We start from the raw sequence: 27,614 nt of genomic DNA, 5'->3' as shown, positions 1-27,614 counted from the left end.
ATTGTTAAATCTTATGAGTTGGTTGAAAATTTTGTAATCTGGTTGAATGCAGAGCTCAGTTACAATGCCTAGCGTACTGCTCAGCTGTTCTGCAGTAGCAGTGTGAGGCAGCAGTGGTAATGGATCCATCAGACTGGTTATTGGATTTTGACTGCACACCATTATCTGAGGCTGAACCTTTAATCTGGCAAGAAGGTGACATTGATAAAAATTTGATTTTAAGAGCATGGATATTAAGGACAGCAGCTTTGGTGAATATACTGCAGCAACTGCTTAATATATACTTGTAATTAAAGCCAGATACAATCTCGAAGTACAGGTAGTCCTTGACTTATGACCATAATTGAGCTCAAACTTTCTGTTGTTAAGCAAGATGTTGTTAAGTGAGTTTTGCCTCATTTTACAACTTTTCTTGTCTCAGTTGTTAAGTGAATCACTGCAGTTGATAAATTAGTAACTTGGTCATTAAGTGAATCTGGCTTCCTTATTGACTTTGCCTATCAGAAATTCACAAAAAATGGTCATATGACCTTGGGACACAGCAACGGTCATAAATATGAACCAGTTGTCAAACACCTGAATTTTGATCACATGATCATGGGGATGCTGCAAAGGTTGCAACTGGGAAAAACAAGTCATAAATCACATTTTTCAGTGCTGTTGTTAACTTTGAATGTTCAGTAAAGGAACTGTTGTACGTTGAGGACTACCTGCACCAGCACCTTTTGCAGAAGAAATACTGATGATTTGCAGCAGTGACCTTTGCAAACCTTCGGAATAACCTACTTCGCGCTTCCCTCCATGTAAATATAATTCCATTGAGGACGGTGTGTTGAGTATGATTGGTCAGCCAGTAACGAAGCCCTCTGGTGGTGGTGATGCTGTCTATCCCACATTTTTTTATCTTACCTAGATGTATGCTGTGGTCTACTTTATCAAATGCTTTACTGACCAAGTAAATTATGTCCAGACTATTTTCCCAACCCACCAATTACAAATGTCTTCATGTAATTAAATAAGTTGGAAATTAATGTAGCCGGGTGGGGAATGAGGATGGGGAGGACACCTGGAACAGTGGCATTTGAAAACACCAGAGAGCCAGGTTGATCAGCTGGACAGCACCCAGACAGGCTGAAAGGTGGCACTTAACTGGAGGTCTGAGCAGCAGTGATGCGCTCCAACGATGGATGCTGCAACCATTTTAAGTGTGAAAAATGGTCATAAGTCATTTTTTTCAGTAGCCTTGTAACTTTGAATGGTCCCTAAATGAACTGTTGTAAGTCGAGGACTACCTGTAATTGTTTTTGCCCATTTAGGACAGCAGTGGTATGATTGCAACATTCAGTTTGATGAAATCTCTTCTCCATGAAGGGAAGATTAGCTATGCAAATAGGCCAATATATAAATGATTGATTATCATATTATATAATTTGGAGAAACTAACAATGTGATGTTGAAATCCTTTCTGGGAAGAGGTGGGATATTTACCATAGAACTGCCTACCAGGTGAACTAACTCAGCCAGCTGGCATGCACATATTATAAATAGTACAAAGACTTTCCTAAACATAAAGTGCCAATGGATGAGCACGAATTGTGTTTTGGGAGTTTTTAGAGGAATTCAATTGAGGTCCCACTGTTTGAGCCACATAAATATTCAGGGGAAACTACTAGATGCCATGAATTGTAAAAATTGTTGGAAAGCATGGAAAGACTAAAAAGGACACAATATCAAAAAAGGTCTTGCATGACTAAAACTTGCCACTATGCACTATTTCATTAAAATTGCTTTCTTCCACCTGATGTCCTCCGGATGTTTGGTTTGTATCAGTTGCTCCGATTGAAGATTTCAAATATCCCACATGGAGCGCACTACAATTTCCAAGGACCCAAGGTGTGATTTATTATTAACAGTTCTGATAGTCGGGAATGCTTGCATAAAGTATTCTAGAATTACCTGAGCAATTGTCACTGCTGCCGCTTTCAGATCCAGGAAGCTGAAGATAAAAGTACATTCAAGATAGGCTGAACCCCAGGTACTATATCTGATGCATAGTATTAAGATCCCATCAGAATTGCACTGGAAGATTTGTTCCATGTACCAGTTATTATTTTCTGAGCAGAATACAGTGTTCTTTAAATCTTGAAAGAGTTTAAGGATTGTCTATCAGGGAGAATGACCTGGTCTTCAGAACCTTCTGCATTGCCAATGAAGTGGAAGCCACATGGGTTTTTGACTGCAGAATCCCCTAGCTCAGGGGTGTCAAACTCAAGGCCCACAGGCTGAATCCAGCCCACAGGGTGCTTAAATCTGGCCTGCGGGGCCGCCTTGGAAACGGACCGGCCTGCGGTACCTCTGCCAGTGAAAATGGAACTCTGTTTTTGCTGACAGAGGGCGCAGGAGGCTGTTGTGGCCGAAAATGGGGCCCGGGGCAGCAACGCACAGCCCTCCTGGGCTCCGTTTTTGCTGGCAGAGAGCTGCAGGAGGCCATCATGGCCAAAAATGGGGCCCAGGGGAGCCACACACAGCCCTCCCAGGCTCTGTTTTCACTGGCAGAGGACTAGCAAAACAAAATAAAAACAAAACAAAAGTAGAAATGTTTCCTCAGGAAAGGAGAAAGGGAAAGAGGAAAGAAAAAGAAAAAGAAGGAAAGATGGGAAGGAAGAAGAAAGGCGAATGAAGAGGTAAGGAAAAATAAGAAGAGGGAGGGAGGAAAGAGGGAAGGAGGGACGGAGGGAAGGAAGGAAGGAAGGAAGGAAGGAAGGAAGGAAGGAAGGAAGGAAGGAAGGAAGGAAGGAGGGAGATTATAATGAGAGTGAGGGAGGGTCTGAGGCAAGTCCTGTCTTAGCACTTGGCCACCATAGGTGCCCCCGACAGGAGCGATGTTAAGATGGCCACACCCACTCTGGCCACACCTACCCTGGCCACACCCAACCCGGCCCCTGAGGTCAAACACAATCCTGATGCGGCCCTCAATGAAATCGAGTTCGACACCCCTGGTCTAGTTATTCAAAATCCTGCAGAATTCTACCTAGCTTCCTTTCTTGCTTGCTCACTTTTTACTTAGTCACATGGTCAGATGGGGATTCTTCAGTCTCTGCGTAACTGGTGACTACACAGACACACATGAATCTATATGGAATCACTGACAATTAGCACTTGGAGTTGAACCCAGGAAGCAGCTGGCAACCAAGGCAACTCCTGATCCAGCAACGTCACTCCAGTAAATTGGCATGCACTCATCACTTCTGGTTCCCCTTCTCAGCCTGTTGTAATGCGTATAACTCCAGGAATTCACCACAACTCTTAAAGAGATCAGGTGACTGGCTGGGAAAGGAGGACTGAAGTGTAAATTATCTCCCGGATGATGTCTGCAGCTCCAACTGAGATACGTACCATGCTCTTAGATGGCACAAGAAAAACAGGAAGAAGATTGATATGGGTTCAGATCAAATGGCAGGGACATATGTTTGACAAATACCAGATACATTACAGAGGCCTAATAACAGAATATGTTTGTTACAGGAGATACAAATATAAAGGCATAATATATGTGACACAAATACAAAGGCATATATGTATTACAGGAACCTAATGGTTACAGAATCTAGTATACCAGTATATCATGTTCTAGTATTATTTATTATATCCTTATTATTATTTCCCTTCAGTAAGTAACTGGAGTTTGTTTTTTGGGGGGGAGCTTTAAAAAAAATAATAATTGGGTTTTTTTTAAGGGTTTTTTTTTTTTTTTTAGACATAGCAATTTAAAGTTAAGGAAGTTTTAAATTTAGCTGCTTTTATCTAAAAATATAAATAAAATACAATAATAAAATAAAATATTTGTGCAGCTTTCTGAGATTTGGTGCGTTTCTGTAGTGTTTCACTCTAACTACACAAACACACAAAATCTCACAAAGCTGTATGTGGCATTTTGTGTGGAAAAAATGTAAAAGTTGGTTTTTGAGCTTTTTGTGGCGGTGTGAGGTTCCTGCTTGTTGCAGGGGCCATTTTGGGTCAAGTGCAGCTGCTTTTACATTGTTGTGTTGTGTGTGTGTAAAGTGTAAAAGTTGGTTTTTGGTCCCTCTTATTGTTTTGTGTACTATTTATTATTTATAAATTTATTATTTATATTATTTATTATTATTGGCCATGCCCACTGGGTCACCTGATCACCAACCCACGCCCACAGGGTCACCTGACCACCAACCCACGCCCACCAATTAAGCCAGGCCCACAGAACCGGTAGGGAAAATTTTTAGATTTCACCCCTGACAGAAACCATTCAGATATTTTTTCCAATCAGGGGTTTAAGGTCATGGACCTGCCCTATTACTCCCAGAGTTCATAGTTTAAGTCCATCTTAAGTTCATCTTGAAGAGCCGTGGTGGTGCAGTGGTTAGAGTGCAGTACTGCAAGCTACTTCTGCTGATCACCGGCTGCCAGCAGCTTGGCAGTTCGAATCTCACTAGGCTCAACATTGACTCAGCCTTCCATTCTTCCGAGGTGGGTAAACTGAGGACCCAGATTGTTGGGGGCAATAGGCTGACTCTGTAAACTGCTTAGAGAGAGCTGTAAAACACTGTGAAGCAGTATACAAGTCTAAGTGCTATTGGTATTGCTATCTTTGAGTACCTGAAAATGAAAGCTATGTTGCAAGTTGATGACAGATCAGGGGTGGGTTCTAAATTTTTTTACTACCGGTGCTGTGGCCGTGGCTTATTTTGTGGGCATGGCTTGATGGTCATGTGACAATACTTTAGGATTTAGCAGAGGTACTGGTCTACCAGGCTTTTAACTGCTTGCAGAGCTGTACCGGTCTACCCATTTATTTTTGCAGGCACTGGTCTACCCAGTTATTTTTGCAGGCACTAGTCTACTCATTTGTTTTTGGAGTCACCGGTCTACCACCAAATGGCCTTTTACCACTGATCAGCTGTAGGTGGCCCTTTGAAGCCCCGTGGCAAGAGTTTAAACAGGTTTTTTCCTTATAGCCCATCAGCTGGCACTCAGGAGGCAGCAATAGATTGGGGCTGGGGCCAAATAAAAGGTAAGAATAATGTGGGGGGCAAGGTGGGTGGGGGGAGAACTGGTTCAGTGACATCATATCGTCACCACTACCGGCTTGGCCGAACCGGGAGGAACCCACCACTGTGACAGATGTTTTCAACATTACTGTATATGGGCTGAGATCAGTGTTATATGGAAGGAGATCCTATCATTCCATTTCCTTCTTCCTAGTTTCTCCTCCCACCTTTCCATACTAAGTTTCGAATACAGAGCTGTGAGGGAGATGAGCAGATTCTACATTTGATAAATAAATAAATTTATAAATAATTTATTTTATAAATAAATACAGAAGGTTTATTTAAAGAAGGTGTTTGACCTCTTTTCAAACCATCTTGAATGATGGCATCAGGTTTGGTACCAAGAATTCTATGCTTGGAAGAATAGTATATAGTATATAGCATGAAAAACTATTCTTTCTTACATTCGTATAGAAAACATGTTGAAATAGCAAATGCCCAAGTTGCAACATTACATCTGAACCAGCCAAGCAGGTCCCAGCAGCCATTTTATGTCCCAGGAAGAAGTTCTGTGCAAGTTAAGATTGGAGTGGGGCAAAGATTTATGATGGTTCATGTAGATGGTGAGAATTTAAAGTTGATATAATTAGAGTCTGAATATGAAACACCAGGAGCATTTTGACTTTGTGGTTTGTGCACTATGAAAAGAACAGGAAGAAGAAGATCTATACCAAAATATCAACGGCTTTTGATGACTAGTGTAGATCAAGGGTGTCAAACTGGATTTTTTTGAGGGTCGGATCAGCATTGTTGTTCTCCACGGGCCAGCTGGGAGGGAGGGGACTACGGGCTAGTCCTTTGCTATTTCTAGGCCAGCCCCATGGGCCAGATTGAAGCACCCTGTGGGCTGGATCTGGCCTGGGGGTCTTGAGTTTGATACCCCTGGTGTAGCTTCCTGCAACACTCCTTTCTACAGTGTAGGTGAAGAGTATGGAAGATTAATCTACAGATTCCTGTTGGGAAATTCCCTGTGTGATGATGATGGTGATAATTGTTCAACACACCTTGTCAGCTTAATGAGCCATGGTGTCAGAAACAAAAAAGAGCTGTTTCTCTTCCTTCAACAATTTCCAGATTTATAAGAATTTGGATTTCCCAAGAAAAATGGGACAAAATGGCTTTGCCTTTGGATTCCAAATTATTAGAGGAGACAAGATTTTATCTACAGATAGTCCTTGATTTAGGATCACAACTGGGACCAGAATTTCCATTGTAAAGCAAGGCAGCTGTTAAGTGACTCATGCCTAATTTTACAATCTTTTTGCCATGGTTGTTAAGCAAATCACTGCAGCTAAGGGAATCATGTGGTCATTAAGCAAATGCAGCTTCCCCCCATTGACTTTGCTTGTTGGAAGCTGGCTGGGCAGGTCGCAAATGGTCATCATGTGACCCCAGGATGCTACAATCCTCTTAAATATATGCCAATTGCCAAGCAAGTAAGTGTGAGTACCAATTTTATGTCACTTTTTTCAGTGCCACTGTAACTTCGAACATTTGTTAAATGAATGGTTGTAAGTTGAGGATTACTGTACTTCCCCCCGACACTTGATTTCTTATCTTGGGCTTGCAGATCTCAGCAGTTGGAATTATCCATAACCGTTGGAATTCATTGTTGGAATGTATTTTTATGCAATAACTACAATAGCATTCAGTCAGTAGATGGCAGTGTTTACAAGTTTGGATCTATGGTATATACTCTATGCTCTTTTGTTCTAAGTAGAGTTTCCTGTTTCCTGTTACAGTTGAGCAGTAAAGCGCATGGTGACTGTACTCTTTGTTTGCTCTGTGGTGCTATACGTAAACAGAATTTCTAACAGGTAATGGGCCCAGTGACTGCATCCAAGTGTACAGCAGCAGCATAAACAGTCAGTCATAACCAACTACAACAAATAAGAGCAAATTACAGCAACAAAAAGAAGACTGCAACAGAATAAAAGAAAATGGCCAGTAACACAGCTGCAACAAAGATTTCATTGGCAAATCTGACAAATCAGAACTACCAGGTCCAAAATACATGCAGCTGATGATTATAGATAGAGTGACTTTGCTTGTCAGAAGGTAGCCAAAGGGTACCTTTGAAACTGCAACCATCATGAATCATAAAGCCTCTGAATTTTGAACATGTAACGACGGAACAGTCCTACATATGGAAAAGTCTCTTTTTTCAGTGCTGTTGTAATTTTGAATGGTCATTAAACAAATAGTTGTAAATTAAGGACTGCCTGTAACCTGGTCCAATTGCCAAACTTGATAAGTAAGAATCTAGTGCTCTAAGGCAGGGCTGTCAAACTCCCGGCCAGTGGGCTGGATACGGCACGCATTGGCCATGCCCATGCCCGGTTTAGTGAAGGAGGAAAATGTCCCAATATGTCACGTGACACCGCCGTGATGATGCAAGTTTGACACTTCTTTTCTGGTAATATTGTACTGTTCTAAGGGATTTTTTTTTTCCACACCTCCTTCCCCCACTTCGTTTTCTTGTGTTTTGCCTTTTCAACTCTGGTTTTTGTAAACCCTTGGGACGTAATAATAACTTATGCTGGTGCATAAGCACACCAGCATGCCTACCATCCCTGTCCTACTGTCCCCATTTATATGTAATCATTCTATGTGTTCATGGCTATGTTTTGCCTATTTATATCCTTTTATTTGTGCCATGTGTCCATGTCTATGTCTATACTGTTAATTGTTTCCTTGTACTTATTGACAAATAAATAAATAAATAAATAAATAAATAAATAAATAATAACTTGCTATTTCGCTTCTGTAAGAATGTTGAGGCAAGTCCAAGGGCTTGCCATACCTATGTGTGCGTGTGTGTGCAACATGACCAGAGTAGTGGCGGCCGAGGCAGCAGGAACAGCGGTGGATGAAGCAGTGGTGGGTACAGTGTTCTGGCACTCACAGGCGTGTGGCCGATGCACATGGGCTGCGATAGACAACTCCTGCACCTCTCAGCTGATTCCCTGTGGCCACCGAGCCGCCTCCTCTCAGCTGATGCCTCCGGCTCTGACCTGGGTGGCTCTTTGCAAATGGAGCCGTTTCGGAGGACAATGGCGTGGGGCACCATCAGGGTGGCCTCCATGGTGGCTGGGCTGGCAGGATGCTGGAGTGCAGAGCCAGATTTTGGCTACTGGGGGTGTGGCCATTGGGTGATTGGGGGTTGGGGCCCACAGATGAAAACTAGTGCTGGAAGACAGACGCTCCTAGCGCTGACTTTACATGGACTTAAATGAAGCCATCTTCATTCTGGGCTGGGCCTGTTTATAGGAAGTAAAACCAAGTTTTGCTGCAGTTGTGGTTGACTCTTGTTTGCCTTGTTTCTTTCCTGTCAGGCCTACTCTGCCAGGCTGAGAGAAAGTCAGCACTGCTCTTTTTTCACCTTTCCCTTTGGCTTGTTCTTAGAGTTTGGTGGAGTGGCTGGGTTTGGTTACAGTGGAAGGAACCCTGTTGGAGGTACCGGAGGTGGAGGCCGCAGTGGAGGCAGAGGATCCAACATCTGAGGATACTGGGGGAGTGTGCTCAGCCAGCTGTGAGGCCAAAGTGTGGGAGGACTGTGCCAGGGTGCAGCCGGTGGATGCCCAGGTGGGCTCTGGGACTGGACAGGGAGAATGGTGGCATAGTTCGGTAGCCACCGGTACTTCTGGGCCAAGACTTCCAATGCTTCCATGTCCAGGGGCCCCACTGCATGAATGGAAGGAGAGACACCTAACAGGGGACGAAGACAGCAAGTGGAGTTACTCTACCACCCCTGGTAGTAGCACTATGGATGTGTTGCATGAGCGTTTCGGGGAGGCTAGTTTCTGGGATGCTCCATCTTGGCAACCATAGGAGGTGGGCCCAGAGCAGATGGTGTCGTGGCAGGCCTGGAAGCTGGGGACCCAAGCAGAGACTCGCTTCTATCTGGCAAGCCTGAAGTTATGACTAGACCACGCCGCCAGACGCTCCCATGGGCCATCCCAATCTGACCTATGTGCCCAGTGGTCCTGCTTGGCTGACCTCATCTGACCCCCCCGAATGCGCCGCGCATGTTGCAGTCCACAGCAGGGCCTGCTGGGTCTCAGGCAGAGTATTCACTTGGGACTCCAACAGCCAGCCCCTCCTGTGCCAGCTTTGGGGCAATGCCCTGTGGCTCCCAGGAGTTGCTTGGGCCCCAGGCTGGTGGCCTCCATAGGTGGCATGGAGGCCCCAGCCAAGGAAGTCTCCTTCGATGGCAACCCCAATCGGGTGGCTTTATTCCTCAGCCAAGCCATAAGCCACCTGGACCTCTATGCATGGCTGTACCCGTCACAATGGGCAATGGTTGTTGCAATGACGGCAGTCTTGGAGGGCGAGGCAGTGGAGTGGATGGCTGACCTCCCCCATGGCTGGAATTCCCATAACCCGGTGTCCAGCTCATCAGCCGCCCAGAACCACTCTTAGAGTCACGGCGGAAGGCCCCTGTACACACAGGCCTGGTGGATTTCATGGTCCAGCCTCGCTCGGAACTGGTGAACCAGAAGGCACTCTGGCCATTCCCGCAGCTTACCAGCAAGTGGGTAGAACTCAAGGACATACTCCTTTGCTGGCCGGCCTCGTTTCACAGACATTAGCTCCCCCTCCACTTGTTGTGTATGAGAGCCATCCTCAAAGCGGGCCGTCAACGCCTCCAGAAAGAGGCCCATGTCTGACTCTTCTTTTCTCGTGAAGCTGCACTATATGGACCAGCCATCAGGAGGGACATCCCACCCAGGGGTTTCTGCTCAGGAGTGTGCCAACTTTCCTTGCCCATTGAAGCATTCCACCCTTCCTATTCCATTGGGCTGATGGGAACTAGTTGAGGTTTCAGATGATCCCGAAAGAAAGATGCCAGGTCCTTGAAATTGGCCCTGTGTGTGGTGGAGACAGTCAAAGTTAAGACAGGGGAGAGCAATCTGACACCCCCCCCACGCGTCTCCATGCAGCCTCCCAGTGGCTCACGTGGGGCCTGCGTGGGGATGAAGGGCCTGCTTGGCAAGCACGGCGGTCCGGGATGGAGACCCATTTCCTGGAAAGGTGATGCGAGAGAGAGATGGGCCAGGCACTCCCAATCAGAGTTCCAGGTCCAAGGGCCACGGTGAAAGCCCGCCGCAGAGGCAGTGGCTCACGCCATCAAAGAAAACACTTCCAGCAAGGGGCTTCGAGAGTTAAAGTCATGGCACCTTTGCAAGAACAGAGTTCCCTTTGTAGAAAGAAAAGGGTCTTTCAGTGAGAAGAAAAAATTGACATGTTCCTCTGCATGTGGTGGAGGCAGCCAAAGTTAAGACAGGGGAGAGCAGTCTGACCATGTTCTGTTCACAGTGCACTTTATATGAAAAAAAAATTAAAAAGTAGAATCCTACTGAAGACACACTAACCTGCTCGCACACTTCGACGGACTGTAGGCGGAAAGAGGAGTGCCAAAACACACCATTCCATTTCTTTCCTTCCCTACCCCTCCCCACCTGTCACTCCCCCTCGCCGGCCGAGATCGGCAAGCCAGTTTTGGGTAGCTGAATGTGCTGCCGCCACCCAGGAGGAGAACGTCTGCATGGATGACAGATGCGTGTGAGGCATATTCCCCACTTCTCCCCCCACTTTGCCTCCTTACCTCGTGCTGTTTGCACGGGGAAACAACGAAAAAGCTGCCACGATTGCTGGAAGCAGTGGCCTGAGCAGCACCGGCAAAGCAGCTGGTCGACGCTCCAGGGCCAAGGTTTAGGGATAAGACCCCCTGATAATAAGGCCAAGGCCATATATCGGGGGTCAAAAGAAAATAAGACCCTGTCTTATTTTTGGGGAACCACGGTAGATGTATAGATTTGGAGGAATCCCCATATTGATTTATTGATTAATTATGTGCCATCAATTTATCATTTTTTTCTGATTGGTCATATGACCTCTATTTTTCTAAAGAATCCAAGCAATTAAATTCAAAGCCCACTATGGACTATGGAATTAGAAATATATTGTAGGACCTCTCTTGAATCACGTCAGATTTTAATCAAAATTGTTCTGTATTTCCTATATTAAAGTTTGCAAAGCATATTTGGAGGGTATTGGAACAGATGTATAATTTTGACCCTTATCAATATGCTAAATTTACTTTCGAATAATCCCAATCTGAAAATTGAAGGGGGAGTTTGGAGGGAATTCATAGGATATTAATCCAGCAGCCTTTCTCAACTGGGATTCCTCAGACTCAGAGATTCTACAAGTGACAGAAAAAAAATACTGTAAATCTGATTTTTTTAAAAAAAAACTTTGCACATTGCACTATGCTATTGCTCACTCCGATGGACATTTTTAAGTGCTGTAACTTAGCTGCTAGCCTGTTGCTATGCTCTTGTAAAACATGTTTTATCTAGGTTAGAACTTAGCTGCATTGCAATGTTTTTATATTTTTGTGATCTTTATGCAGACTTGAAATTTATTATAAGGGTTCTTCCAGGATAAAAAGGTTGAGAAAGGTTCCTATAAGATCAGTGTTTCACAATCTTGGCAACTTTAAAATGTGTGGACTTTTAACTCCCAAAATTCCTCGCCAGCTTGCTCAATCAATTTTTTAAAACTATTTAGATTATTGCAAGAGGATATTTGGATATGTAATGACAAGACTGATATGTTCCTTTCATGTGTGTTTCTCATGAGTGTAAATCCAAAAGAGTTGATTTTCTTGTTCCTTGTTTTATGTATAATTGTAGGCGAGAAGGTTAGCGTATAAAAGCATTCTCCAATGCATCACCTTGACATGTGAATCAAAGTGTTTTGAGCACTTTCCTAACATCATTAAATCTTCTTCCAAGCATTGCCATTAACAATCTACAAGCGAACAAGGTGAATGTCTTCTGTAAGTATCTTTTTGCCTAAAACTCACTAACTGAATTATGGCTTGAATGCAGGGGTGGGTTCTATTTTTTTTTACTATTGGTTCTGTGGGCGTGGCTTATTTTGTGGGTGTGGCTTGATGGTCATGTGACAATTATTTAGGATTTAGCAGAGGTACTGGTCTACCAGGCTTTTAACTGCTTGCAGAGCGGTACCGATCTACCCATTTATTTTTTGTAGGCACTGATCTACTCATGTATTTTTGCAGGCACCGGTCTACTCATTTGTTTTCTTTTAACTCTGATCAGCTGTAGGACGGCCCTTTGAAGCCCAGTGGCAAGACTTTAAACAGTTTTTTTCCCTCTAGCCATCAGCTGGGACTCAGGAGGCAGCAATAGATTGGGGGTGGGGCCAAATAAAAGGTAAGAATAACGCGGGAGGGGTGGGGGCGCAGGAGGTGGGGGGGGCACCGGGGGGCGGGGTGGCAATTCTGGGACTTGAAGTCCACACATCTTAAAGTTGCTAAGATTGAGAAACACTGATTTATAGCCTTTTATAGATTAGCTGTCTCCATTTTTTTCTGATGCATTACATTTTTGCTTTTTGCCATTCTTAGCATAACTGGTTTTTCTCAGGAATTTTATTGCGCAACATTCCCAAAAGAGGGTACCCTTACCTTCATAATCCTAGGTTTCAGTGACTCTTCTGACTTGACATGATCAAAACAAGATTGGAGCAGTAAAAATGTTGATTTGGGGTAATTTTACATTGTTATTTATTTCAGTTATATCTTAACCATAATTTACAAGATAGGGCTTAGTACACACAGTTCCAGAATAGGATTCTGGAATAAATTAGAAAGTTAGAACACAGATAATATCTAACAACACTGTATTGGGAACTCTGGAGAAGATCTACTAATAATTCAGTGTAAAACTGTCCATTCGCTGAGCAAGGGGATCAGTAATCAAGAGTTCTAAGCGGTTTTTCTAGAACGTTGGAGATACATCATGGAGAAGGGGAAAGTTGACTAAGTCATTCCCTGCTCACCATTGGTGTCCTCAGCAAAAAGGGAGCCCCACCATCCCAATAAAATAATCATGAATTGGCATAAGGTGGGTTAATACAGTATTGGAATAATCTCATATTGGTTGTAACTTTTTCCAGGTCCAGCAACTCGTCCTACAGTTGCAATGCCTTGTCTGCTATGTCCGTCTCTCTTGTGCTGCCTCCTCCTCCTTCTGTTTCCATTAGCCTCCGGTTCTGCGTCTAAAGGGGACACAGTGGTCATAACCAGCAGTGGCCCCATTAAGGGCAAGCAGTTCCTGGCTGGCCTTGGATCTGTGACAGCCTATCTAGGCATTCCTTATGCTGAGCCTCCCCTGGGGAAGTTGCGTTTCCAGAAACCTCTTCCACATCAGCCATGGAAGCAAACATTGGAAACCACCAGTTTTGGCAATTCCTGTTCTCAATTTATTTCCCGGGATATCCCTGAAGCAGAGATATGGTTTCCTAAAACACCACTGTCAGAAGATTGCCTTTCCCTCAACATCTGGGTGCCACACCCACAACCTTCTTCATCAGTCCCTGTTTTGGTCTGGATACACGGAGGGGGATATTTAATGGGCACATCTTCTCTGGACATGTTCAATGGGGCATCCTTGTCTGCTGCTGAGAACGTCATTGTGGTCACCATCAATTATCGCTTGGGAGCCCTGGGCTTTCTGTACTTGCCACCAGCTGCTCCAGGGAACCTAGGCTTATGGGACCAACAGCTGGCCCTGAAGTGGGTAAAAGAGAATGCAGCTGCCTTTGGGGGAGATCCTTCTCAGGTGACCATTTTGGGCCACAGTGCTGGAGGATCTTCTGTGAATTTCCATCTTCTTGCACCAAAAAGCCAGGACCTTTTTGCCCAAGCGGTGATCCAGAGTGGAACAGCCAATGCCTTCTGGGCTTGGAGGTCTCCTGAGGAAGCCAAACAAAAATCACTGGAATTTGTTCATCTGCTAGGTTGTTCCAAGGACAATACTATCAGCATAGTGCATTGCCTGCAATCAAAAAATGTTTCTGAACTTATTCGGCATGAAATAGCTCTGTCCTTGAAAGGTGGCTTCCTTTTGAATTTTCCCTTCAGGCCAACCGTAGATGGGGAGTTTTTGCTTGGTGATCCAGAAAAGCTCATGGAGGAGGGGCAATTTCAGGCCAAACCTGTCCTCATAGGTGAAACCTCTGATGAAGCGGCCACATACGTCCACACTACTTTCCCTAACATCACCCACAATCTCATCAATCAGGAGCAGCTTCTGAAAGGGATACAGCTGTTGGTGCCAAATCCAACTGAAGATTTTATTCGGACTATTGCACTGAAGTACAGTGAAGGAAATCAGGGCCCAGCAAAATACCGCTCCGCTATGTCCCACTTCTATACAGATCGGATCATTGCATGCCCAATGATTGAAGCTGCAGGAAATATCAGAAAAAGTGGGAGTCCTGTATATGCCTATTTATTCACACATCGCCCTTCATGGTCAGTTTGGCCTGAATGGATTGGGGCATCTCATGGTGCTGAGGTTCCTTTTGTTTTTGGAACCCTTGAATCAACGCTGCCTGCCAATCAAACATACACAGAGGCTGAAGCCAGACTGAGCCGTAAAATGATGTACTACTGGGCAGAGTTTGCCAGAACTGGGTAAGTGGTTCACTTTATTTCAAAAATTTGTACCAGTATTTTAAATCCAAAGAAAGCCTTTCCATTCAACAAATGCACTTTATATCTAAAGTAAAACAGCCATAAAGTAATGCACACTATTCCTTTGAGTATGGTTACAGGTTGTGTTAATACAAATAGTTCATGATTGACGACCACAGTTGGGACTAGAATTTCTGTTGCTAAGCAAGACTGTTGTTAAGTGAATCATACCCAATTTTAAAATCTTTCTTATCACAGTTATTAAGCAAATAACTGCAATTTTTAAGTACAATATATGATTATGTGAATCCAGTTTCCTCCACTGACTTTGCTTGTTGAAAATCAGCTGGGAAGGTTGCAAATGGTGATCATGTGACCCTGGGACATTGCAGCCATTGGAAATACATGCCAGTTGCCAAGCAGCCAAATTTTGATCACGTGACCGTGAGGATGCTGGAATAGTTGTAAGTGCAGGGACTAGTTGTAAGTCACTTTTTTCAGTTCCATTGTAGCCTTGAATGGACGTTAAGTGAATAGTTGTAAATCAAGGATTACCTGTACTGGAAATAGCCATGAATTTTTAAGGATTCTTAATAATGTCACTTATAGATAATTGTTCTTTTATGAGTTCAGTGGTATCACACATATTCCAGGGTACATTATTTCTCCAAGTGGAATAAAGGAGGCAAAAGGGAGATAAGAAACAGAGTATTACTCTACCATTAAGAGAACGAGCAAAGGCTTGCAAGGGAGTAAGTAGTGAAGGGGAAACTCACAGGATGGTGGCTGGAAGCTGACCTGGGTTTGGATCAGCAAGGAGGAGACACAAGAGATTTCACCAAGCCAAACTCCACCCCTCCCTCAAAGTCCCCTTTGGGAGTTCCCCTTGGTTGTAGTTTCTCAAGTCAAAACCAGTCTCTTTGGAAAAGAGCCACATCAGAATAACAGAGTTGGAAGGGACCTTGGAGGTCTGCTAGACCAACCTCCTGCTCAAGCAGGCAACCCTATTCCACTCTGGACAAGTGGCTGTCCAATCTCTTCTTAAAAACCTCCAGCGATGAAGCACTCATAGCTTCTGAAGGCAAACGATCAATTGTTCTGTGAGGAAATTTCTCCTTATTTCTAGGTTGTTTCTCCCCGTGATTAGTTTCCATCAATGTCCTTTTCTTCCTCCTTAGGAATCCCACTGGGTCAGCAGCCAGCAAGGATGAGTGGCCACTCTATAATGCCACAGAGCAGAATTTCTTCCTTCTTAATACTGAGCCATTCCAGGAAAGGGTGATAGAGCACTGCGATTTTTTAAAGAGCCTTTTTTCAAAGGCTGAAGAAACACGTAAGTTCAACTATTAGTTCTGCCTTTGGAAGGGAGTAGTGGTTGATGAAAAAGATATTTTTAAAAATCATTTATATATCAAATATAGAGATCGCCCATTTCACTCATAGAGCAATCTCTAAAAATTGATTTTATTGCCACTCTTTGCTGAAATATATTCATTTGATTACAATTTTGTAATGCTAGTGATAAATTTTGTAGAGCAAACATATTTCATGACGTCCCAAGAGTTGGGTCTCTAGTAATGTCCTCTAAGTAAGCCTTAGTTGCTCACATAAACATAACAACAATAATAACAACAACAACAATAACGAATCCCAAAACATCTGGATCGCCTCTTGACCACCGTCATTAACAAAATCCCTCTCAGACAAATGCAAAAGGCAGCTTTATTTGGAATAGCTTACATCCTGCAATGATAACTTTAATACCATCAAAAAATATCTACCCATCCCAGCTTTTTTGGAAGGACAGAGTAGGTGGACCAAAAATGTCAAATCCAGTCTAAACATCTGGCTGACCATGTGACAAACAATAATGTTTATATATATATATTTATATATATATATATATATATATATATATATATATATATATATATATATATATATACATATATATATATATATATATATATATATATATATATATATATATATATATATATATATATATAAAATGCCATGAATCATGGAATCCTCAGAATCTTACTTCTAGATTCAGATTCTTTAGTGATAAGATGTACACCTTATCTTGATATTTCATTTTTCTTTGTTCTGCAGAGCAGTCCAAAGGTTTCATTGGACTAGGAAGTAGACATCAGGTAGGAATCCAGTGCTTGGTTGTAGTAATGGCCGGCAATTGGGATCAAGATGGATGATTTCAGAAGGGGACTAGACTTCTTCCTAAATAGTAATTTCACATTGGCATTTCAAACCATTTTTAAGTAGCACTTTTGTGGCTGAGCTTCACTGTGAGAAATGGAAGCTCTCCAAGCTGATGCCAATGGCCTTTGTGGAAGAGGAACCTGGAGAAACTTCTCGATCTCAGCATAAACAGTGTCGGTTGGTGACTCCTAGGGAACGGGCTTTCTCTGTGGGCACACCTACCTTATGGAATTAACTCCCCCTGGGGCTACAGATGGCCCCTGATCTTCGCTCTTTCCGCCTTGACCTCAAAACATGGTTATTTCGCCAGGCCGGACTGGACTGATGGGGTTTTAAGGGGACTTTTAATGGTTTTTAACATTTTAATATTGAATTTTATGTGTTTTATTGCTGTGAGCCGCCCTGAGTCCTTTTCGGAGAGAGGGCAGCATATAAATTTGATAAATAAATAAATAAACAAACAAATAAACTGATACAGACCTTGGGCATAGGGAAGGAAGCAATGAGCCACCAAGAGTAACTTACAGAGAAGATTACACAGTGCTGAGAAAGAGAAAACATCAGAATGAAACTCAACTTGTGGGGGAAATCAGTTTTCATATGAATGAGACTATTTATTTATTTTATTATTTATTATTCGAATTTCTATACCGCCCTTCTCCTTTCAGACTCAGGGCGGTGAACAGCCAAAATAAAAACATTTATACATAAATACGATTAAAAATAGATTTAAAATAATTAAATTTGGCCCATAGTTTAAAATTTATCAATTTAAAATCCATATCAAAATTTAAAACCAACCATAAAATCATAAAATCAAGAGAGACCGGCTAACTGAAAGAGATGAGTTTTTAGGGCCCGACGAAAGGTCCGGAGGTCGGAGATCACTCGTATCTCTGGGGGTAGATTGTTCCAAAGGGTAGGTGCCACCACAGAGAAGGGTCTCCTCCTGGGGGTCGCCAGCCGGCATTGTCTAGCCGACGGCACCCTGAGGAGGCCCTCTGTGTGGGAGCGAACTGGCCGGTGGGAGGCTATTGGTGGCAGAAGGCGGTCCTGTAAGTACCCTGGCCCTAAGCCATGGAGCGCTTTAAAGGTGATCACCAACACCTTGAAGTGCACCCGGAAGTCCACCGGAAGCCAATGCAGCTCGCGCAGGAGAGGAGTCACATGGGAGCGCCCAGTCGCTCCCATAATCCCCCGCGCGGCCGCATTCTGCACCAGTTGGAGCCTCCAGGTGTACCCCAAGGGGAGCCCCATGTAGAGAGCGTTATAATAGTGCAGACGAGAAGTGACGAGTGCTTGAGTGACTGTGCGTAGGGAGTCCCGATCCAGAAAGGGGCGCAACTGGCGTATCAGGCGAACCTGATAAAAAGCCCCCCTGGCCACAGCCGTCATATGCCCTTCTAAGGACAGCCGTGCATCCAGGAGGACGCCCAAGTTGCGGGCCCCTTCCGTGGGGGCCAATGATTCACCCCCAATAACCAGCGATGGCGTCAGCTGGCTATACCGGGACGCCGGCAGCCACAGCCACTCGGTCTTGGAAGGGTTGAGTCGAAGCCTGTTTCTCCCCATCCTATTTAATAGACAAATGGAGACATTGGGAATGTCTCCTTGTAGCCCAGGGATAAATGTTATCAGAACATTCCCATAGGCACCTCTGAATCTCAAGATGCAAATATTTCTTCTAACTAAGTCCATTGTCCTCTCTAGATAACAGAAGGGCAGGAAGTAACTTGAGATCAGTTAGGTTATTAATTACCAATGTGTATGCATGCATAAAATTCCCCCTCCATTTTGAAATGTATAAATATGAGTGAATCTGTCCGGTCTGCCATCGTAATGGCTTCAGCCTACTTTGCTGGCATCTTGCCATAAAATACGGAGACAGGATGACAGAAACCAGAGGTGTCAATCTGGAACAGGCCGGCTGCTCCAACAACATGAGCTTGAGAATGGAATGGAATGTGAACCAAAGAGGCACCAAACCTTAAAGCTGTTAATTCCCCATATTTCCCTAGATTCCCTTATTCTAATCACAAATACTTTTCTTTGTCAACTTCAATATTACAATCCAATATCTTACTAAAAGTCACTTAAATATATAATGTTACAATCATTCATTTCTTTTCCATTGCTTTTTCAAATATATATGTGATCTGTTCTTATTAAACAATAAACCAAATTACTTTGCACAGTACATTTTCTTAAATCTTAAATCCAATTTTCAATTGCTTTATCAAATATATTTATACCTTTTCAACAATATCTTCACTTCTAATTAAGCAGTAAATCTAATTAATTCATAATACGATATAATTTCCAATTTTTTAGTTAAATTCCAAAATTAAAATTAAAAATGTTCCAATTATTACAGTTTCCATAGTTACAGTTAAAGATATTCCAAATATTACAATCTCATATATTAAACTTATTTGTATTTCCAAATCTTTTTTAGTTCATTTATTAATCAAGGTAATTTTCCATTGCTATATACTTAATTTAAACAAAATTAATTTTCAGCTTAATTTATTACAATTAAATACATTCCAAAATCTCAACTGTTGCATTTTCTAAAATTCATTATATCTAAAAATCTTACTTCAATTCATTTTTGATTCTAACTGTATACAGCATATTTCTCTTTTCCCTTTCCATCAATTATTTCTTTTTTCTCCTGTTCTCCCATTTTCTTTTTTTCTTTTCTTCTTTTTCCCCATCTTTTTTTCCATTTTAAAATCCTGAACTCTTCTGTTTTGCCCTGTATTTCCCATTACTCTCCATCCCTTTTTCCTCTTTCTTATTTTCCCACTGTTAATCCCAGTATAATCATTTAAGGTTTTTTTGTTTTTCCTATTCCCCCCTTTTTTCTTTCCTTATCTCTTTCCACCCTTTCTATTTTTATCATTGTTAATCCCAATGTAATCTTTAAAGTTCACCTCTATTGCTAAATTTATCTCTTTTCTCCCAATTCTCCTCTCCTTTTCATTATTAGTACCCACATGATCATTTAATTTTTCATAATTAATATCTTTTTCCTTGTCTTTGTCTTTATCTTCAATCTCATTTTCTTGCTTCTCATTTGTAATTTCTTTATCCACTTGAGTGTGCTCTAACGTGATTTCTGGTTCATCCGGTTTAATTTTTCCATGCAGCATTATAATCATTTCATTTAATTCTGTTTTCAGTGATATATGAATCATTTTAATCATTTCAATAAATTCCTGCGTCATTTTATTATTTCTGGGTTGTTGTTATTCTAATTTTAATTTTTGTTGTAATCCACCTTCTTTGATTATCAAAGTCGAGTAGCTTGCAGACAAACAAACCCTCCTTAAAAGTTCCCACCGCTTTTATCACTACAAAAGTCCTTCTCTTGTCTTCAAAGAAAAAGTTCAATGTTGTAGAGTTCTTTTTCTGCCTATAGATGTCTCTCTCCAATCCATAATTCCAATCAACAGCCTAAAAAAGTATCCATTTTGTTTAAAATCCACGTTACCAATCTTTATCAAATTTTCTCTTCTTTTTTATTTTGTATTTTCCCAAATCAATTTAGAATCCAAATCCAAATCCCAAAATCCATTTTTTTCTTTTTTCTTTTTTAAAGAAAAAATCTTCTATTACAGGGCTTTAATTTTAAGTTTCTCTTTGTTCTTTCTTCAACAATCAAGAGAAATCTTCTTAAATTCTTTCCAATCCTCTTTACACCTATTATGGGGTTTTTTTCTTCTAATTTTTTAATTATCTCCACACACTTTAGTCCAAAAATCAATTTTCTTTTTGGGCTTTGCCACTTTAAACTTTGGCTTTACTCTTCTTCCTTCATTGCCCCCATGCCCATTAGCCACTGTCATTTCGCTGGGGCACCCTTAACAAATTTAAAAATCTTCCTTTTTTGCCTATGAACTGGCAATCACTTACCCGGCTTCAGTACTCTGTTGAAATCACCGCTCCTGCTCAAAACTTGGTCCAGTTGCCCCAGGTTAATGATGGCCGCAATGGCCGCCACCCCCGCTGCTGATTAAAAGAGTTTCCGCTGACATCCGAGGAACTTGCCTGTTCCTCTTGGTCGTGCGAGGTGCCTCTTCTTCTTCTCCATCCCTACAAGACAGATCTGGTCCGACTTCCGGTTTGCTGTTTGTTCCCGCCGGACGCTCCTTCGGGATCGTCGAACCCACTGCCTGTAAGAGCCGCCTTTTTCAGCGGAATGGCAGCTCGAAAAAACTCCATTTCCATTAGGAAACGGAGATAGAGCCGGCTGGGGTGGGTAGAGTCCTCTGCCTAATCCCAAAAGTTTTTTATTTACTTTTGGGAGGGAGCGGAAGAGACTCCCCGTATCCCCAGCCGATGCTCCGGGCTCTGGGAGATCTCTGCTACACGCAGAGCTAGGGGGCAAAAGCAAGCCTGCAAATCTGTTAAATTAATTAAAGAAGACGTGAGCTGGACCTCTGATCCTGAAGCGCAAGTATTCTTCTTATTTTAGAAAAGTTATTGAAGTTGTTTAAGAAGTGAAAGGAAAAAAGATTTTTAAAATGGCGATTGCTGCTGTGACTGCTGCGGCTTGAAGAGAGGCTGAAGGGGAAAGTCCTTCCGTTTTCTATTACAAAGTAGCGGAGTGAATACTTCTGGCTGTAATTGAAGGCAAAACCTCACTCTCACTCTTGTTTTTTTCCTTTTTTTTCCCTGGGGATCTGATATTGATCTTGGTTGGAAAAAAGCTTTTTTTTTTTCTCTTTTCCAGTAAATCTTGTCTGTGTGGAAAAATGGCACTGAGACTTATAAAGTTAGACAAACAGGCAGTGGGGGGGGATTCCCCCATTAACAAATTACATCAACAAGTTCTAACTCTCCAGTCTCAGAAACCTGACTTTAATATAATAGAATTTCTTCTTGAGGAGATTGTAAGAAGGGATGAGATTGTGAATCAGCAACTTGAAAAATTTAAGCTGGAAATTAAAGAAATTGGTGAATTGGTGAAATCTAAGTTTGACTTTTTGGATCGAAAGATTTTAAAAACAGCTAATGGTTTAGCAGACTTTGTGATTCAGTTGGATGCAAATACCAAATTATTAGAGTCTAAAATGAAAGAAACTGAGGAGAATTTGGATGACAAGATCCAAAAAATTAAAAAGGATTTGGCAAATATTCAGGACAATAGTTCAGAAGACAAACCTAAAATGGAGGTTGACCAAAAGATTGGTAATGAAGAAAATGTACAACAGAGGATTGAAAGAGAAGTTTTAATGATTCAATATAATTTTACAGAATATGCAATTAGACTGAGAGGTCTGCAGGAAAATGACAGAGATGATTTAAGGAAGATATCTTCTGAAATTCTGGCTGGGATTTTAAAGGTTCAACCTGATGAAGTGTTTTGCAGGATTGACAGAATTTATAGAATAAACTCCTGGTTGGCAAAACAAAAGCAATTGCCTAGAGATGTGGTGATTTATTTTACTGATAAAGGAATAAGAAATGATATTGTGCAGAACTCTTTTAGTTCTACTTTGCAATTTCGTGGAAGAAAGATTTGGATTTTTAAGGAGCTCCCGCCTAAGATGTTAATGGAGAGGAAGAAATTTGGTTTTCTAGTGTCTGAGTTAAAAAAAAGAAATATCCTATTTAGGTGGGATGTTCCAGTTGGTTTAATATTCAGACACCAAGGAGTAAGATACCAACTGAACACTGTTGAAAAAGCGGAAGAATTTTATCAAAAAATCTTTAAAAAGAATTTAACATCTTTAGGCATAATACAGGACAAACAAAAGGAGTTGGAAACAAAGGGAAAATATCAAATTATAGAGGCTGTGGTAGATAAATTGTCTTCGGGCTCCCTGGATACCCCAGCTGGACTGTCTATAAATATGAGAGCAGTGTCATCTGATTCCAATGTGATGAATTATCAAGTTACAGACAAGTGCGTAAATCAACCAGTTGATATACAAGTGATGGAAAAGAAATACGACATAATAAAACAAAACCAACAAGATCAACTAGCTGATACACAATTTGTAGGAAGGAAACCAGGATGGAAATTCAACCCGCAAAAGAAAAAGAAAAGAAACAGATCTCACAGAAATAGTAGTTTCTAAACTAAGCAACAGCGAAGCCAGGGACTTTAAAAAAATGAACGAATATGTGAAAATAGTGGAGGCGAAGTATTGTTTAATACTATCTTGAGGATAGTGGCAGACCTCTGCAATGCCGTGATTTTGGGATGTGAAAAGAGCCTTACATTGTTGGATTTGAATTATCTATTTTGGATTTCTTTTACCGATAAATATATTATAACTATTTCGAGTTACAAGGCAAGAGAGTCATGCTGGGGCATGCAGAAGATCTGGCTGTTACCCACTAGGATGATGGGAATTAATAATCCTGATGAAAACCACAATTACAACTATATGGAATATAATCATAATGTCACTCGGGTGGTTGTTTTTTACTTTTATATATATATGAGGATATTCATTACTGATGGGGGCAGATGATGACTGAAGATTTTGAACAAACTGTTGCACCAGGATGCTATGTTACCCAATTATGGATGATGGACTCAACAATCCAGTGGAAAGACGTCAAAGAAGATATTATATGGATTATAAATTTAAAGTTATTGTCTTTTTTTCTTTTTATAAAATGGAATGTATACATAGATATATGTATATTTTAGCAGAGTGGGCAGTGGTTCATATTTAGAATTGTAGTGCATGGTAATTTTGCGGGAAACTGGGTTGAAATAGGTTAGTTTACTGATTGATTAGTTTAAGAAAAAGGATTTTTAAGTCATATATTTAGGGGAGTGGAGGAATTGGATAGAATTGAATAAATGTTAAATTTGGATGTGGGGAGAAGGCTGCTTTGAAATGTTATATTAATATATATAAAAGATTAAATGTTATGTTGTTGTAATAATATACTATAAGTTTGGGGGAGGAGAAAAAAGGGCAGATTATTGCGAAAATGGGGGTTATAAGAATATTATGTTAAGGGTCAGTATTTTGAGGAGGGAGTAGGGGAATGGTAAAATATTATGTAATTAGTTATGAATTAGCTTAATGTTGTGAAGAAGTCACAGGGGGGGATGGGTGGTGAGGGGGGGTTAGGGAAGAGGGGGGGAAAAAGGGGGAAAAACTTGTATTTGAAAACTTTTTCAATAAAAAAAAAAAAAGACAGATCTGGTCCAAAGACCCCTTGACAGTGGCTTGTCAGCCCGGGATTTTGCAAGGTTCATCAGAGCCTGCTATTCCCCGACTGTCTCGCCGTGATGCTTCCGGTAGAATCTTCCCTCGATTTTCTGAAGGGAATTTCTCCAGTGCACGCTATTAATAGTAAATACTGCAGTGAGCCTTGATTACTTGCTTTGGGTCCTGCATTCTGATTCCACAAACCCCACCATGTTTAATATAAGGGGAATACAGAGCACCTTAGGTGGCCTATTAAGGTTAAGGTTAAGGCACCAGGCTAGACATCAGGAGACTGTGAGTTCTAATCCTACTTAAGCCATGAAAGTCAGAAAGGTAGAATTAGAACTCACGGTCTGATAACATTTAGTCTGGTGCCTTAATCTCAAAAATCCATCTAAGGTGCTCTATGTTCCCCTTATACTACATAGGCAGATTTTAGACTAGTCACTCTTTCTCAGCCCAACTCACCTCACAGGGTTGTTGTTGTTGTGAAAATAGGAGGAGGAAGGAGTGTGGGGAATGTTCTCCACCTTGGGTTATTTGTAAAAATAATAAAGACGAGATACATATAATAAACAAAGATAAATAAAATTATCTTATTCCACCTTACTACAGAGAAGAGCATCCTGTAATCTCTGCTTTGCCTGTGTCTTGAACTGGCCTACTATGAAGGGCTGCCACTTAGGTTGAACCTCTTTGAAAATAGCATCCATATCTCAAAGGCACCATTTGAAAACCTAGCTACAGTTTTGTTGGCTTCAGAATAATGGTTGTGTGTTTATTTCTCTCAGGAATCAATCAAGACTTATCTTTAAAGCCTGGTGAAATGATGACAAGCTGCACCAGAGAACCTTCCAGAAGTATCCATTGTCTTTTCAGAGACTGACTGGTGGGAACTTGGAAGACAAATAAGGAGACAACTAAAACCCACAACACTTTTGCTGTTAAAATAATAAATTGCCAGATGTAATTTGTTATATTTTGATTTGAGACAGGCTTTTAATTAATCCCGCTCCCTCAAAAAAAACCTCTTAATAAATACTGTTTGAATTCTTAGGATAAAAATCCTTTTATTTTCACAACAACATAAGAACTTGATGCAATGTGGAAAAACAAATAAAGGAAACAGGAATTCTGCCAAATTTTGCTATAACCTAATGACTCACATATCTTTTTCATAGAGCTGAGCTCCTTAAATTTAATAAATGGGCAAGTTTGATATTCTAGGTATTGCAGTCAAAATTATTTTAATATATCCTGATATGGAGAAACCAGTTTAGGCTGGATGCTGTAAAAACATCCATGGTTTGGAAAGGTAGGGTTAGAGCAATGGTTAGCAGAAATTCATAGCATTAAGTGTTAGAAAAGTTTTTAGTTTAGGTTGTAGAGGTCAATAAGATCTTGGAATGTCCCAGCAGCTACAATTAAGCCAGATTTCTTTTATCAAGAAAAACTTTTGTTTATTTAAAATCAATAAACTATTTACATTTTAAATCACAGAACATTGTATCTTGGTCTTTATTTATTTCTGAGGTAAATGTGCCTAGAGCATAATCCTTTCTTCTCTTTTCTCCTGTGTGTCTCCTCTGTGTCTCCCAATGTATGTGTGGGTGAAGGGGGTCATATTTATAGGGTGGCTAAGCCACTCCCCCTTCAGTCCCTTAGACAAGATGGAGGGAAAGTATAAACACAAAACCATCCTTCCAGTATAGACAGTGTGGTTCAGTGGCACTGTTTCAGATAATTATCCGACATTAAGAATTGGGCTTTGCAGAGTTTTCCTGTTAGCAACGATCTACTGAAACTACCTCCATTACCTTCCCATATCTCAAACTCCCAATGTTTCTCTTGAAAGTTTTCAGAGAAGACCCATCTCTACTTTTTGTGCTTTCAATCTGGATTCCATTGATGATACTGTCAAATACAATAAAAGACACACTTTTTAGAATGGCCCAAGGAGCAGGCTGAGCATACTGTTACAAGAGGACAGAAAAGTCACACATAGCAATGTTTAAAAAGACAGAAATGACTACATGAATGATTTTCAGGTGGATTGGATAAGAAGGATAGGCCTAAAAAATAAAAATCTGCCTTTTAACAAAATGAACGAATAAAAAAGATGGTGGCCATAATAGTGTAACACACATAACAAACTGATCTTTGATCATACTTAGGTGACTACCATCTTGATTTTTAAAAAAAAATTAATTCCCTGCAGACACCCTTGTTTAAAGTGAAGAAAGACAAAGTGGGCTCACTGGAAGATGTAAGGGGAAATGAAGCATGAAGACCTTTTGAAGCGTGAGGGAAAAGACAGAATGAAACCAAGGTTCATATTAAGAGAATGTTTTATGATGGCTGCAAATGTTTCTGAAGTAATACAAGGAATAATCTAAGGAATAGTCTCTCCTCATAGTCTCACTTTTATCTACACAGCAATTGTCATCCCTTATTCACAGAGATGTCTTTGGTCAGCTACCATTGACAGAGTTTCAGGAGGATATGAAAGAAGAGTTATATGCCCATAAAAAGAGGGTGGGTGTGAGATCTTTAAGCAGGTTAGACCAAAATTTTAATTTTGGCAAATTTAGATGTTTGGACTTCAACTCCCAGAATTCCCTGCATATTGGTTGGGGAATTCTGGGAGTTGACATCTAGACATCTTAAAATTGCCAAGATTGAGAAACCCAGGGTTAGACCAAGATAGTACAATATTTGTACTGGAGATTGAAAAGAAGGTCCAGGTCTGTAGGCTGTGTTATGTTACGTTACGTTATGTTGTGTTTTGCCATGCTATGCTGTATTAGTCTGTAGACTATACTCCACTCCACTCCATACCACCCACCACACCACATACCACACTGCATCCCACACCCCTCACCACACCCCACCACACACACCCTACACACACACACCCCTCACCACACACCACCTACCACACTCACACCTCACCACACTCACACCTCACACCATACATACTATGCGACGCCACGCCACGCCACACCACACCATGCACACACACACACACCCCATATGCCACACATTTCACACACCACACCCACATCTCACCATACATAGGGTAGATTGAACGCGACCACATGTTTGTTGGACCCGTGTCCCTCCTGGTTAGTGCTGGCTTCCCGGGAGGTGACGCGAGGCTGGCTCCAGGGGATTATAAATGCTTCGTTGGGTGAGGGTGTCTTTCCCGCCGCCTTGAAAGAGGCGGTGGTGAGGCCTCTCCTCAAGAAGCCTTCCCTGGACCCGGCAGTATTGGCTAATTATCGTCCAGTCTCCAACCTTTGCTTCGTTGCGAAGGTTGTTGAGAGTGTGGTTGCGCGACAGCTACCCCAGTACCTGGATGAAGCGTCGTATCTAGATCCATTCCAGTCGGGCTTCAGGCCTGGGTACAGCACGGAAACGGCATTGGTCGCGTTGGTTGATGATCTCTGGAGGGCTCGGGACAGGGGTTGTTCCTCTGTCCTGGTCCTGTTAGACCTCTCAGCGGCTTTTGATACCATCGACCATGGTATCATGCTGCACCGTCTGGAAGGGTTGGGGGTGGGAGGCACCGTTTTACGGTGGTTCTCCTCCTTTCTCTCTGACCGGTCG

The 27,614-nt window shown here is 41.7% G+C and overlaps 1 protein-coding gene across 4 annotated transcripts; it reads left to right on the top strand.

Annotated features, from left to right (window-relative positions):
* The first annotated feature begins 71 nt into the window (after positions 1-71).
* Positions 72-25,501, top strand: LOC117660136 (cholinesterase-like). Of its 4 annotated transcripts, XM_060691059.2 has the most exons (5): positions 72-195; positions 13,080-14,601; positions 15,780-15,934; positions 16,717-16,757; positions 24,797-25,501. In XM_060691059.2, the coding sequence occupies exons 1-5, from the start codon at positions 120-122 to the stop codon at positions 24,818-24,820; spliced, it is 1,818 nt and encodes a 605-aa protein (XP_060547042.1). In that variant the 5' UTR covers positions 72-119; the 3' UTR covers positions 24,821-25,501. The 4 variants fall into 4 exon arrangements, with proteins under 4 accessions (XP_060547042.1, XP_060547038.1, XP_060547047.1 ...); XM_060691055.2 differs by lacking the exon at positions 16,717-16,757 and having other exon boundaries at positions 73-195; XM_060691064.2 differs by lacking the exons at positions 72-195; positions 16,717-16,757 and adding an exon at positions 11,831-11,934.
* The last annotated feature ends 2,113 nt before the right edge of the window (positions 25,502-27,614 follow it).

Source organism: Pantherophis guttatus, chromosome 2 (genome assembly GCF_059756535.1).
Source record: "Pantherophis guttatus breed Tessera chromosome 2, ASM5975653v1, whole genome shotgun sequence".
NCBI classification, from domain to species: Eukaryota; Metazoa; Chordata; class Lepidosauria; order Squamata; family Colubridae; genus Pantherophis; species Pantherophis guttatus.
Note: the sequence above shows the minus strand (reverse complement) of the source record. Positions and strands in the feature narration are given on the sequence as shown.